This window comes from Nannobrachium achirus, assembly GCF_963921795.1.
Source record: "Nannobrachium achirus genome assembly, chromosome: 10".
Taxonomy (NCBI): Eukaryota; Metazoa; Chordata; class Actinopteri; order Myctophiformes; family Myctophidae; genus Nannobrachium; species Nannobrachium achirus.
Window position 1 is genome coordinate 53,595,772 of NC_137819.1, and position 15,926 is coordinate 53,611,697.

Below are 15,926 nucleotides of genomic sequence, written 5' to 3' on the forward strand. Positions count from 1 at the left end.
GGGTCTTCATGCTAGATGCAGAAAGTTAGCACAAAGCAGTGTAGTTGTTGGCTCGTTTTTAACTTTACAAGTTCACACGGTGCTTTGGGCTTTAAGCTTACCATTATGTACAAGTAGGCTGTTATTTGGTGGTTTTAGTTGAGTTCTTGTTCTTGTGTAGGCTACTAAGATACGAACTAAACCGTTTAATACGAGTTTAATAGACGAAGATAATTATTCTAGCTTAGTAACTAATACACACAATTTTCAAAAGAGCAGTAGCGCGCGCACAGTTCCAGTATCCCATTGACAGGAAGCACAGTGCAGGTGCCGCCGTTTTGTGTGCCGTTGATTGGCTAATGGGTTGCCAGGGAGATAGAGCTCGCCAGTCTGAGTCGTCCCCCTAGTGGCGAAAGAAAAGAAGAACTTCTGGGGACTCGGATTACAGTAAAAATCACACCCGTGTGAACTGAGCGGTGGTCGTGGTGTGTGTGTGTGTGTGTGTGTGTGTGTGTGTGTGTGTGTGTGTGTGTGTGTGTGTGTGTGTGTGTGTGTGTGTGTGTGTGTGTGTGTGTGTGTGTGTGTGTGTGTGTGAATTGAATTGAAATTAAGTACTGTACTTGATTACTAGATCTAAACGTTTGAGTTCCTTTTACTTAACTGGAGTATTTCCAATTTTCAGTACTTTTACTTCTACTCCACTACATCTCAGAGACAAATGTTGTACTTTTAAGGGCCATTCACACTGAGCACTATAACTAGTATAACTATAAAAAGTATAGTTTTAAATATTCAAGTGGATGGCAGTGTTCATGTAATGCTCGAACCCGGGTCTCCCATATGCAAGTCATCTTAACCACTACTAGACCAAAGGGACATCCCTATGGACCGGGGGAGATACTATAGTATTAGTATATAGACCTTCTGGGTCATCATAGTGAGAGGATATTAATAAAATCTAGGAATAAATTCCTTACCAAGAAATGTCTTCACCAATGTGTTTGTAAAGGTGTCTAGTAACACATCTAACAAAGTTTGAAATTCAAAATCCCTAGGAACTATTGACAGCTGCTGAAAGTTTGGGTCCCATTCACTTACTATACACTATACAGGAACAAAATACCCCCAAAAGACCAAAGCTACATCCTTATGGACCGAGGGAGATACTAGACTTTTGCGGCCATCAGGCTGAGGCAGTGAATCACTCTGCTATATACTGTACATGCCACATAAAAAATAAGCTGTGAAAATGAATTAAAAACATGTAGCTCCATATATAAATTCAAGAGAATCTACAAAAGTAATATGATACAAAAATACAGTAATATACAGTAATATATAGAATAATAAACTGCACAAATGAATAATAAAATAAAAAAACAAAAAAGAATAAAATTTGATAATTACAGGCCACAACCTGAGATTGTTAAAAATGTAATTATTTAAATGTCATATACATATTTTTTGCTTTGTTTATATTATTATATTATATTTTGCAATAGTTTTTGTTAAATAATTAATTAGAAGGGTAGGCATTATAAGCTTTAGCTTCAGCCTTCTCCTTTTCGGTCCAGCAGTCGTGTGCTGCTTTGTTTTTCTGTTTTGTTTTAACTAGAGATGTTACCGATCAATCGGCAATGGATCGGATCGGGCCGATCAAAGCGTGATCGGCGATAATCGGTGGTTTAGATCAAAAGGTAAATTCACCGATCGGATCGGATCGGTGCATCCGATCAACCAGCCGTTCAGTATGCCCACTTGAGGCCATTTTGGGGTATAGATTTCCACAGTGCTGAAGGAATAATTAGTTACTGCTATGATAATAAATACATAGTAATGCTGGTAAATAACTATAAGGCAAATATATAAATGAATTCATGAGTGAATGAATGAATGAATTAAAGTTAAAACATTAACATTTAGGAAATATAAATAATAACTTGATCGGATCGGTGATTGATCGGTATCGGGTGATCAAACTTTTGTGATCGGTGCTCGCTGATCGGTTCCAAAAAACCTGATCGGACCATCCCTAGTTTTAACTGTTTCTGTTTTTATTATGTGAAATGTTTTGCTTTTCTTTTTTTGTTTTTACAAATGGAATGTTGTTTTAAATGTAAACAATGACCGAAATAAACTTAAACTTAAAAAATACAATGGTGAGCGACAGTTATAGTTATCCATTTATATGTATCGATACTATAGGCCTACTGTACACTAATAAAATAAAAGCAAAGCAAAGTTCTACAATGAATCTATGAAATGAATACATTAAAATAATATAGCCTCGTGTTAGAGGAAGCAGTGGCTGTGGAGAAAGTCACACAGAATATTAAAATCAATGTTTACAGATAATGCGGGGGATTATTCATGATAAAGTGGAAGCACATTATACTATTGTAAAAAATGTTTTTGATGTTCAATGCAATTCACATTGTCGTTTTCATCAAATTGTATTTAACTACCTAAGCATCTGTGACTGAAGCAACCCAGCTGACAGTTTACTGAAACAAAATGTTCTTTATTTGATGACATCCATGTGTGCATATTGATGACAAACACAGGCATGGTAGATAACAATGATTTAATTGGGAAGCATTGCAATATGGAATCTGTGAACTGAACTGAACAGTACAGTACATTTAGCAACTTTAATTCAGTATGATTAGCCTACTTCAGATTATGATAGGATACAATAACAAAGGGAAGAATTGTATCAATATCCAAATATGTCATCCACACATTTACGCAATTGTTGAGACTGTTATTGCTTCAGTAAGACTCACAAAACACATCACAGCTATTGTTCTCTCTCTCTCTCTCTCTCTCTCTTGCTCACACGCACGCACGCACGCACGCAGGCACACACACACACACACACACACTCTGTGCCAGAGATTAATGATGGACAAACTAACTAACATCCCCCAAAAGACAATGGGGCCAAAGCCCTAGAAAAAGCAAAGTGAACCATGCCTTTACAAGCTAGGTGTAAAATCAAATTTTCAGTGCAGTGGAAACAAAACAGACAATGCTTTACTTCTCCCTTTAGAACTAAAGCATCATGGAAGGGTTCTGTTGTCAGTGTCAGTTTTCAAACCATATTTGGGAGGGCTAATAATGTGTACCAGGTCTCCAGAAACATGATGGAGTACAGAACAAGTACAGTGAAGGAGTGTTATATGGCTCTATGAGCTCCTTTCTATTTTTGAGCACGTCCTCTGGAACCATAATTATGTACTTTGGTTTGCCAGGCTTTTACTACAGTCCTGTCAAGGTCCAGTCTCCTTATCTTCTGGCATGATGATGAAAGGTCCTTTGTTATCTTCATTTAGTCAATTCCCGCTCAGTCGCATGACAATTCTTAAGAGTTAAGCCCTTTGGACACAGGACAGTTGCGTTTTTTCCGTTTGCTGCATGAATAAAACGCATTGGATTTAGTGTGCAATGCTGTGCGGAATCGGCGCTGCGGATCCCAAAAGGAGTCATAAAAGGAGTGATGAGTTTTTCACCGCATGCGACAAGACGCACGAATCGAACTGGGTTTGATCGAGAGAAAAAAATGCACGGCCGCAGCCACTTGTCGCACGGCTAATTCGGATCCGGTGTGCATGAGGTCGTAGAGAATCATTGTTTTCTTATAAAAAAACGAAATTGTCCGTTTTATCCGTACGGATAAACGCGCCTGTGTGCAAAGGGCTTTAGTTATTGACACATTTGGTGCACACAGGGTTCCAGAGTATAGCATATAAATGTAAATAAAATAAATCTATATGTTTTTTTTTTTTTTCTAAATTTTGATCCCACGATTTTTGTAACCCATTTTTTCACCCGGTGCCAATTGCCTAAGCTGTGATCCTGGGCTCTACTCTCCCTCTGCCAACCTGGGGAGGGCCCTGAACTGAGCTCATGCTTCCTTCAATGCATGAGGAGTGAGCAGGCCGCTTCTTATCACCTGACAGGGGGAGCTTCCCCGGTTGGACGTAGCGCGTGGAAGGAACACGTTATTCCAACCAGTTCCACTCCCCTCCATCAGGCGCCTCGGCTGGCCAGGGGGAGGCTTTATAGAGACCAGGATTACTGCATGTTTTTGTGAGGTTATCTACCCTAGGAGACACGGGGAGAACATGCAAACTCCACACAGAAAGGCCCTTTTGCCAACCCCACCTAGGGTGTGGGCACTGATGACGCGGAGGAGGGAACACGCCCCCAGCACCCACAGTGTCCCCCGGCGGGAATCGAACCCAGGACCTTCTAGCTGTGAGGCGACAGCACTACTGGCTGCGCCAGGGCTGGGGAACAATTGCCTACCTAGGGGGGGAAGGGGGAAAAAATGGAAGGGGGAGAGGGGGAGAAGGGGGAAGAAGGAAAAAAGAGGAGAAAGAGAAAAGGAAAGAGAAAACGAGCGTGGAAGGGATGAAAAATGCAACAGGCCAGTCTTCGTGTGCATCTCCCCAGTGATCTGTCCAAGTAGTTTATGAGTATATATGATAGATTCATGAAAATTGTGACTTTTGTCGATTTTAGGTATGGTTGGTGAGGATCCGAAGGTCGTGGGTTTGATTCCCACCTACGCCGGGTCAGGTGTTCGATTCCCACCTACGCCATGCAAAAATAACACTCAATGAATGAAAGAAACGTCCTCATTGTTTTAACCATCTCTAAATGGACCACAAAATCAATTTTCTCACCATCATCTAACCTATTTGTACTATTGTATTACTACAATACAACATGTAGGCCTACGGTACATTGGCACATATTGACAGATGCCTGTTAAGTATAACCCTTGTGAGACTGTACTTCATTCATAGATGTATTGTACATCTATTTATATTCACTGGTGATAGATGTACACAGTATATATGTATTATATATTCACTGTACATTTTATGTATTGTTACCCTTATAATTATTATTATTTTATATAATTATATAACATAATAATTATTTTCTCTTATTCAGAGATCCACTGCAAATGCAGATCAGTATTTCAATGTATCTATTATTTCATCTTGGTTTGAAACAAATTCACTTAGAAGTACCTTGTATTTCATTCTAATGCTGCTGACATCTACACACATTTCTTTTAAAATCTTACTCTGTATGAGTTACAACAAACAAACAAACATCAACAATATTATGACATCTGGACTTATTTCCAATGGGGATCAACAAAGTCAACCATTGAGGTAAAAGCACAACATATTTCATTAAGTAAAAAAATGCAACTGCATGAAAGGTAAATACAATTTTAATCTAAAAGATTCAAATACAACAGGGTATTAATCCCACATACAACATAAACATGGTGACAACAAATATATATGAATACATCATCACTCTTGGATGGAAACCCTGTATGTCCAAAACTTATTACTTATCACTTATTTCTTATCACTATTTAAAAAGTATCTAAAATAGTGAAAATAACTGATCTACAAGCTGACAACATGTCAACATCTTGTGGGCCTATAGATCTGCTAACATGGTGAAAATAGACAAATCTACACGCTGACAACACTTTGATGTGTTGTGGGCTTGTAGATCTGCTATTTTCACTACTTTTAAGCAACACTCATGTATGATAAAGTAGGGCATTCATTTACAATAAAATAAAAGGAATGGGACATGGTTTCTGCCTGACAGCGACAATATGTTGATGGCTCTGGTGGCATCACACTTTGCACAAGAATAATAAAACAAGTCTCAACGACATCACAAATTTAAGTAAGGGAAAGGCAAACATCTGCTCATTTATTTTTTTGTTGCCTGCTAGCGACTCCTCCTTTGATATGGTGTCTGTATTTTTGGGCAGTTTACAGTATTGTGTCCTGGTTCCTGTGTTCTGAACTGGCCACTTTCTGCATGAATTTGCCTGCACTGTCCGCTTGTTGAATCTGGCCGTGGAGGCACATCGCCTTTGGTGAAGAGGTGCAGAGAGAACAGCTGAGGTCTGGGAGACAGCAAAGGAGAAATAGAGAGAAATATGTATAATCAATACAAATTCATTGTCACAGTGTCACAGTTTATGTTTGCCTATGTGATAATACAGTATGCCCATCACACATCAGATCCCACCATGGCATTATCTTTTTTTAGCAGCCATCATGCAGGGGCCATCTATGTCTGTACACAGACATTTGTATGTGGCAAAGATTTACACACTATTATAATGTTCTTATTTTGATCATAAGATCCAATTACAGAATGTCAAGTCTCCATGCAGGTTTTCTTCGGAATATGTATGACACTGATATACTGGTTCTCAAATGTTTTATTTGCACAGACCCTTAACTCTGAGTGTCTTTATGTTTCTGGGTTTGATTGAATACTTTGTTAGCAGTTCACATAGGAAAAGCACAGTACAGTTCAGAATCAGATCCAAGGTCTACTAATAGGATTTAAACCCAATAAAGCACAATGGCTTGTTTACATGTGGGTCCTTTTGTACAAAATTCATAAGAGAAACACATAGATCTATATAAACAAATAATATGTTTGTTATGCTTTGTTGATGAGCCAAATGTAGTCCCCTTTTCACTTTCATTAACATACTAGGCTACTACATGTAAAGTTGTATATAACTCCTTATCATTAATGTTTCAATGACACTGAAAATAGCCTACCTTAAAAAAATATATAATAATAGCCTAATATTGCAATAGCAGGACAGTAACTTAGCTATGTAATCCATATGATCTATTAAACTGTCTTTACAAATAAAGCATTAACTAGATAGTATTGGCCAGCCAAGGATCAAATGAAAGACAGTAGCAGACACCATCACCATGCCTATTGCCTACTTGTTATTGTATGTATGGTAATGCATTTCCTGCAGTCTGCAGATGACCAGACCATTACCATAGTAATTTATAGAAGTCACGAAACTTACCTTGAGTGTTAGGATAACAAAGCCAGTGTCAGCAAGTGTCCATTCATCCAAAGGTCTCTGAGTGACAATTGTTTGTTTTTAACGTCGGACGCTGCATTAAGAGAATGTGGCTTTCAACTTTCAACCGCTGTTCATAGCCCTCCCGTGTGGTTTCTATTTGCTGCTCTGTGCTCAGATGCGGTCTAGAGCCCGCCTACTGTATCCGGTAATGTGTAAGCCCACATTAAAGCAAGTAGCGTTTCCATATCCGCTCTGGCCCCAGACCGGAACAGCGACCCGAAAAGACGGAGTGTGATTGGTTGGAATCCAGCAAGGGACGTTGTGTTTTGATCGGGGGGGAGAGAGGGAGGGGAGGAGAAATGAAAAAGGAGTGCGGCGATTTTATTGGCAGACGGACGGACGTGCGACGGGAGGCGTTCTGATTGGAAAGAAACCACCGCGGGGGAGATCTTCCATTGGCGACAATTGAACTCGCTCTCTTTTTATTTGGACGCGAGGAGCCCCGCCGTTGGCCAGTAAAGGAGGAAGCGAGGTAGGCGAGCGCTCGCCGGATAGCGCCACCGTGCCCCCTTAAATAAATAAATAATAAATAATAAATAATAAATCTATATGTTTGACCTAAAACTATAATGCCACTATTCTATTGTACCTTTATGTGAATGTACTGCAAAACCAAACCTTGGTTCGGTATAATCCATATATCTATTGTTTCGTTTACGTAGTCTTGTGTCCTGTGCAAATTGTGTATTTGATGGAGGCTGTGTAATTAGTTAGAAACGGTAAATACACTTATTGCTGTCTCTTCTCTTCTCTTCTCTCCTCTCCTCTCCTCTCCTCTCCTCTCCTCTCCTCTCCTCTCCTCTCCTCTTCTCTTCTCTCCTCTCCTCTCCTCTCCTCTCCTCTCCTCTCCTCTCCTCTCCTCTCCTCTCCTCTATCAAATGTCTTCCAGTGACGGCTGACGGGTTAAGGTGTTCCCATCAGCAGGTAGAAGGTGAGGGCTACGATGAGGAGCAGGCAGAAGGGAGAGTTGAAGGTCTGGTAGGCCGTTGAGGGCATGAAGATGTCCTCGTACTTATAAATACTGATCATGTGGTCGCTGACGGGGGGAGCGTCGATGTCATGCCTTGTGATGGAACCTGTTGGCAAAGGTAAGACGACATACTGTAAGAAATGGAAAATAAGCAGCTTAGATTTGTATAAAGTGAACAGCGAAAATGCACAATACAGTGTCCCCAGTATTCATTTCAAGTTTTCAGGTCGATTGGGTCCATTTTATCTAACTATTAATTTACTAAATGTCTGTCTGTCCGATAGCTGTCTGATTTACCCACATGACATCACTGATACAAAACAGTGTCCACATTTGGAGATAACTGACATCATACTGCCGCCTGTACTGCGCATGCATCTCCGCCATGGTAACAGCCACATGCTGAAACATCACCCAAATATGGAGATGACTGAAATCACTGATACGTCTCCAACATTACTTCTGAGACTCCTACATTCAATCCCTCATATACTGTGCACACCCAAACTCTGCACATAATTCGCAGTGCATATGTTCGAATGGGCAACGACTAGTTACACACCTTGTATAGCCGGTCCCCAGGCAAACAGGTAGTACCATGACAGGTGCAGGTCCACCAGTGTCTCCTCTCTGGGTACGTATAGTGGTCGTTTGAAGCGGCAGGTCACCCGGTTGTTCTCAAAGATGCCCTCCTCGTCCCTGGCCGGGTTCCTCTTGATCTCCTTGGCCCACTGGCCCACATTGTAGAAGTGATGAATCCTCACACGCCCATTATCGTCATGTACACAGCCCATGACATCATCGCCTCCCTGAGGAAGAGAGTGGAATTATATTCAAGATAATAAAATAAATAAATAACATTATTATTATTTAATAATGAGAAAAAGAAGAAGAAGAAAAAAAAAACATTTGAAACACCAGATTCAGAATGACTTTGTTGGCGAAGTAGGTGGTTGCTAACACATAAAACAATGCATACAAAGAAATGGAAATGAATGCTAAAAACATTTTGTAACGGATGGTTCTCTTCAGTCCATCAAGAAGGAAAGGCACATTGATATAGACTAGAAAGTGGCAATTGGAAATTGCAAGTGTGGTTGCCGTGACACACTAGCAAATAAATATCTCTGTATCTATCAGTCCTTGTCCCTATTTGAGTGTGTGTGCTAAACCATTTCGTCCTTGTCCCTTTAATGCCCATACATGGAGATCCCTGATGTCATCAATATTAAGCCCATATCTTGGAATGCCCATGTACATACTGTGTCAGTCTCATGTGGTCTATGATGTCAGACATCTATGTCAGTCATCTCCATATTTGGGAAAAGTTTAATTTCGTGTGTCTCTCTCTCCATATATGGAGCTGACTATCATCACCTGGATCTCCATATATGAAGATCACAACACTGTCCTCATCAAACCCTTGATAGCCATACATGAAGACGACTGGATCATTACTTAGATGGATATAGCTCCATATATGGATATGGATATACCGGTATAAGTCAATGGGGAAAACGAATTCACTAATAAATTAACATCAATTAAACTATACAACTTTTCTCTACAGAAATGGTTCCACATGATTCCCGATGAAGCCGGTCGATTTGACATATAGCGAGGAGTTTTGTGAGGAGGATATTTGTGAGGAGTAGCGCGTCAAACTTTTGGTCACTCTCTTGAATAGATAGATAGATAGATAGATACCTTTATTATCCCAAGGGGGAAATTCAGTTGTAAAGTCAATACAGCAATAGTTCCGTCAGTCTAGGTTAGGAAGGAAGTCCTTTTCACTCGTCCGTTATGTGTCTCGTTGTACAGCTTAAGGGCGGCCGGTACAAAAGATTTTCCTAGTCTCTCACATCTCCGTCCTGGGTAGGCAAAGCGGTCGTTTCCTCTCTTACTCCAGTAACTGGTGATCTCCAGATGGAGGGGGTGAGAGGAGTTCTCCAAAATGGAATCTAGCTTCCTCGCTGTACGCACTCTGGTTACTTCCTCCACCCCCTGCAGAGAGGACCCAACAACAGAGCCTGCTTTCCTCACCAGTCTGTTCAGGTTAACCGTGTCACCTGCTCTGCTCTTTATTGAATAATAAAGTTGGACAAGTACTATAGTGTGGTTGCCCTGTTAGGGCAACCACACTACTATGTCTTCTTCCTTTCCTCGCACTGTATTTTCCCATGTATATAATGTTACATGTTTTATATGATGTGCTAATAAACTAAACTAAACTAAAACTAATTAAACCCTATACTTTGTTGACCGGAGTCCCCCAGGGGTCTGTACTTTCCCCCGTTCCTTTTCCCCCCCTCTACACCATATCCTCATTGAAATAACAGATCTACAAGCTTATAACGAGTTTTCACTGAATACCAGAATAGTTAAATTAGGGTTCATGTGGTTACGTGTGTAAGTGTATGCTCTTTAAGTTAAATAAGAAAAGAAGATTTCATTGTGTGGTGAGTCTCATGATGCAAAGCTGCTCACCATCTTCTTGTCAGAGGAGAAGCCTACAGCCACCCATCCATCTGTGTCTGCACTCAGCTCGTACTCCACATCTGTCCCAATGCGACGGTAACTCAGAAAGTAGTCACATGACTCGGCATCACATCCTGGCTTCCCATACCTGGACATAATACACAACAACATGTGTACTTATACAACTGATTATACCAACAAAGGTTGACCACTTAAACTGCAAAGTCGTCAAACCAATGGAACAAGACGAATACAGGAAGGGTGGGCACTAGGGAAACCTGGGCACCATTTTTGGGGGAAGACTATAGGCACTAAAAAAGAGTGGGCATCACAAAGAGTTGACACTTTGGGTGAGCAGTGGCACTAGAGGTGGCCAGTCTTCCAAGAAGAGTGGGCAATAGGCCGCTTAAAACTAACCTTACACTCACAAAACTATTCCTAAACTTAACCTAAACCTTTTCTATTCATTAATTTCTTGTCAGAAAATGTTTTGGATGTAAAAATCATCTAAATGTAGATGCATTCCAGTAAAACGCATGCCAGACAGGTGCAAAATGTGTTCTGTGGACACAAAGACTGTTTTGGTGCCCAGATTTCCTCTAGTGCCCACTCTTCTGAGGTTTGGTGCTACATTGTTTTGGTGCCCACATTTTCCTATTGTGCCCAGAATGTTTTTGTTTTAGATGTCTTTTTTTTATGTCTTTATTGATAGTGAAGAGTTAGACAGGAAGCAGGGAGAGATAGATGGGGAGTGACACACAGCAAAGGCCGTCGGGATCGGGACTCAAACCTGCGATGCGCTGTCAGGCTACCTTGAGCCTGAGTGCACAGACTGCTAGGCCAACAGAATGTTTTGATGCCCACTCCTCATGTTACCCAACAAGGCTTATTCAAATGAATAGGATTGAAGATGCCTTTAACTCCCCACTCCCAGAGTAGACTTTAATGACCCTGTTTTCTGCTGAAGCTCTCTCTCTCTCTCTCTCTCTCTCTCTCTCTCTCTCTCGCTCTCTCTCTCCCTCTCTCTCTCTCTCTAGCTACACAGCCACAGATGAAAGAGCCAAGGGAAATACAGCTGGACAAGCAAGAGCCCTGTATTACTACATAGGAAGGAGAGGGGAGCCGGATATAGAGAAAAGGAGAATGAGAGACAGAGATAAGAGCATATTTTGCTAACCTGATGCAGCCCTTAGTTACCTAGCTATCACCTAGGCTTTGTTATGTAATTTTAGGTGATAGCTAGAAAACTACACCGCGGTGAAGTGAATAGCTCTTCACCCTGGACTCTGGTGTGCGTGCGTGCGTGCGTGCGTGCGTGCGTGCGTGTTGTAGAGAGAGCAAAGAGGCATGATAAACAGAGGAGGGGGGAGGTCATCATCTGCTACTAGCAGGGAGCTGGCCTGGGTGCTGAAAGCCTGTTGTATTTGCTACCTTCAGCACATTCATAACCAAAAACGCACAGATACTAAAAACATGTCGGCTATTGCATCTTGAAATGAAATCTTAAAGAGAATACTTTGCTCAAATCGTCACATAGCCTATAGCCTACAGATACAGCTAGACAAGTAGACAAGGTAGAATTTCTGAAAATGTGCTTGTATAAAGTCCCGAAGGCATTTTGCGAATATTTATTATATACAACTGTTCTAGGGGTATTAAGGGATGCTGAATCCAAATGTGCTGTATATAATGCTCAAAAATGTTCCTAAAAGGCTCAAAATTGACAAATCCAACATGGCCGCCACTGCAAGGTGGAAATCTATTTAAGTGCAAATCTTTTTGACTAAACAAGGTAGAAACTTGAACTAAATGTGTTTTTCTAGGTTAGCCTACATGGGGAATTTGAAATTCTATCCTGATTTTAGATCAGACGTGAATACATGGCTTGAAACTCATACATTTATAGCAGAAAAGTTTCGTTATTGATGCATAATTCGTCAAACAGAAACAAAAGCAGGATGAACCATGGTTTTATTCATCAAAACTCTTTTGATTTAGATTTTGCTATCATCCATCCATCCATCCATCCATCCATCCATCCTTCCATCTTCAACCGCTTATCCGGAATCGGGTCGCGGGGGTAACAGTTCCAACTGAGACTTCCAGATTTCCTTATCCTGAGCAACTTCCTCCACTCCCTCTGGGAGTATACCGAGGCGTTCCCAGGCCAGTTCGGAGATTTAATCCTTCCATGTGGGCGCCTGGGGGGCATCTATATATAGTCATCAATATTTCGAGCAGATGTCATAGGTATCTTGCCGCTGCATGCATCCAATTCCACTTTTCCTGAATAGAATAGAATGGATTATAATATAATATAATAGTATTTTACCATATCAATAAAAGTAAATGTACATGGGAATACTTCTTACTGTAATCCTTACTGTGGCAGCTTATTCACAGTCTTCCTCAGTGTTCCGGCAAGTGTTGAATTTTTTGCAACGTTTATAGCCAGCACAAGTACATCAGGGTAGGGTTCATCAATCTGTCAACATCTAAGAGTCTAGAGTATGCAGTCTAGTAGGCTGATATTCTCTAAAATTACCAAATCCCATTAGTACAATCTATTTTACATATATACCTGCAGCTGCAGCGTTGGCTGAGGCACTCCTTTGTACACCCACATGAAGTGAACTCCCTGCAGGCTTTGGGCATAGGTGGCAGGGAGAGTAGCTGTGGCACTAACTGGCCTTCCTTGATCATCCATCCCATTTCCTCCACTGGAGGAAGATCGGGGTGTGGCAGGTGAGCTTGATTCCATATAGCTGCTTGATGGTGTGCACGCATGATATGGAACCTCACAGCATCTGTGGTTGGTAGCAGAGTCTCTTGGGGACGACCTTTGCAGAATAACTTTACTTGTGCTTTGTTGCATGAATCAACGTCAGGCACACCATAGATCTTACAAATGAATCTTTCTGATGATGTCACGATATCTTCTGTGAAAGGGCCCTTCCGAAGGCCAGCAAGATCAGTGTGATGTTGTTCGAACACCTGCCAGGCTCTCTTCTTTCCGTGGCCACTGAACTGAGACACACTGTCACATCCAGTAAGGGCATGGCAGGCAAGGAGTGTCCACGAGGAAGCTGATACAGGACTGATCCTTCACTGTATCCATGCACTGATGGAAACAGTAGTCGTGTCAGCACGTGACACAGAGGTGCTTCTACTACTGCTTGCTCACTTTGACAAAATCAGATGTACCCATGTCTACATGAAAGCTGGGATATCAAAGGACCCAAAGTTTTTCCCAGTGCATGAAATTCACAGGATACTGTCTGAGGATCAACTGGACACACTCCTTGCCTTCCATGCCCATGGATGTGACAGTCTCAGTTCAGCGGCCACGGAAAGAAGACAGCCTGGCAGGTGTTCGAACATCACACTGATCTTGCTGGCCTTGGGAAGGGCCCTTTCACACAAGATATCGTGACATCATCAGAAAGATTCATTTGTAAGATCTATGGTGTGCCTGATTCATGCAACAAAGCACAAGTAAAGTTATTCTGCAAAACCACAGATGCTGTGAGGTTCCATATCATGCGTGCACACCATCAAGCAACTATATGGAATCAAGCTCACCTGCCACACCCCGATCTTCCTCCAGTGGAGGAAATGGGATGGATGATCAAGGAAGGCCAGTTAGTGCCACGGCTACTCTCTCTGCCACCTATGCCCAAAGCCTGCAGGGAGTTCACTTCATGTGGGTGTACAAAGGAGTGCCTCAGCCAACGCTGCAGCTGCAGGTATGTATGTATAATAGATTGTACTAAAGGGATTTGGACATTTTAGAGAATATCAGCCTACTAGACTGCATACTCTCTAGACTCTAGATGTTGACAGATTGATGAACCCTACCCTGATGTACTTGTGCTGGCTATAAACGTTGTATCCCCTTCTCTTCTATTCTATCCATAAAGAGTCATATGGCATGTATGGAAGCATGCAACTGCAAAAAACTCAACACTTGCCGGAATACTGGAAGACTGTGAATAAGCTGCCACAATACACAAGTATTCCCATGTACATTTACTTTTATTGATATGTTAAAATACTATTATATTATATTTTAATCCATTCTATTCTATTCAGGAAAAGTGGAATTGGTTGCATGCAGCTGCAAGATACCTATGAGATCTGCTCGAAATATTGATGACTAAATAGGCTAAATTAATGTAGCCTATCTTCATATTAAAGGGATATTTTACTTTCAAAAAACTTTTGGTAATTTTATCGTCTAATCAGGCTTTTATGAACACCCTGACCAGTTTTTAATTTACTTGATTCAATATTTAGATATTTGATGTAAATGTTACCAGGCCCTCGGCCTCTCCCCACAGACACCCATTGTAACTTCAAAATTCATTTTAACCATGATAGATTATTAAAAACACCCATTATTTTTTTTCTGGTGACTCATATTACCCTCCTAATATGTAAGCAGGTCGTGTTTTTTCAATAACATTTTTAATTTTTTTAATATATATTTGTTTTATTTAATTTTAATAAAAATAAATGAAAAAAAGGTTATGGAAAAAAACACGGCCTGCTCACGTATTAGGAGGGTAGAATGAGACACCAGAAAAAATAATGGGTATTTTTAATGAATTGTTAAAATGGAGTTTGAAGTTACAATGGGTGTGTGTGGGGAGAGAAGCCCTTCCCCTGTTTCCCTGTTGAAAGTGGAATACTATATATAATTTGCATATATGACTTGTTGATAGAAAAATCTAAATCAAAAGAGTTTTGATGAATAAAACCATGGTTCATCCTGCTTTTGTTTCTGTTTGACGAATTATGCATCAATAATGAACCTTTTCTGCTATACATGTACAGTATGAGTTTCAAGCCATTTATTCACGTCTGATCTAAAATTAGGATAGAATTTCAAATTCCCCATGTAGGCTAACCTAGAAAAACACATTTAGTTCAAGTTTCTACCTTGTTTAGTCAAAAAGATTTGTACTTAAATAGTTTCAGCCTTGCAGTGGCGGCCATGTTGGATTTGTCAATTTTGAGCCATTTAGGAACATTTTTGAGCATTATATACAGCAAATTTGGATTCAGCATCCCTTAATACCCCTAGAACAGTTGTATATAATAAATATTCGCAAAATGCCTTCGGGGTTCTGATTTTCTGAAAATTGATCCTGTCTAAAGACACTTCTTCATGCTGGAATAAGATTCTCACCGTCATCTGACAGATATCTAGATTCAAGGAACTCGGAGGCGAACGTGCTGTATGAGTCCTTATGATGCGGTTCCTTGTGACCGGGTTCGCCGTGGCCTCCGTGCCCGGTCCGGAGCGCACCCTCGTCGGTAGGGCTCGGCAGCACGACCCCCCACCACCAGACCTGGCTCAGCAGTGCCGACAGATGGACGAGCTTTCTCAAGGAATTCATGGCCAAATAAATAATACAACTAAAAATGCCTTAAGATAACGATGAATGCGACGACGTCCTCATTATTATAGACTGCGTGTCAAGTGTCCTCATATGCATCCATCGCACCGTCAAATCATCCGTTACCGCTTTTGCAGTTTTT

The 15,926-nt window shown here is 40.9% G+C and overlaps 1 protein-coding gene across 1 annotated transcript; it reads right to left on the reverse strand.

Annotated features, from left to right (window-relative positions):
• Positions 1 to 7,837: 7,837 nt before the first annotated feature.
• On the reverse strand, positions 7,838 to 12,575 carry LOC308293159 (DOMON domain-containing protein FRRS1L-like; the record flags this gene model as incomplete). The annotated part of the gene is made up of 4 exons (XM_080735593.1): positions 7,838 to 8,010; positions 8,467 to 8,713; positions 10,392 to 10,530; positions 12,535 to 12,575. The coding sequence occupies 4 exons, from the start codon at positions 12,573 to 12,575 to the stop codon at positions 7,838 to 7,840; spliced, it is 600 nt and encodes a 199-aa protein (XP_080591719.1).
• Between the last annotated feature and the right edge of the window lie 3,351 nt (positions 12,576 to 15,926).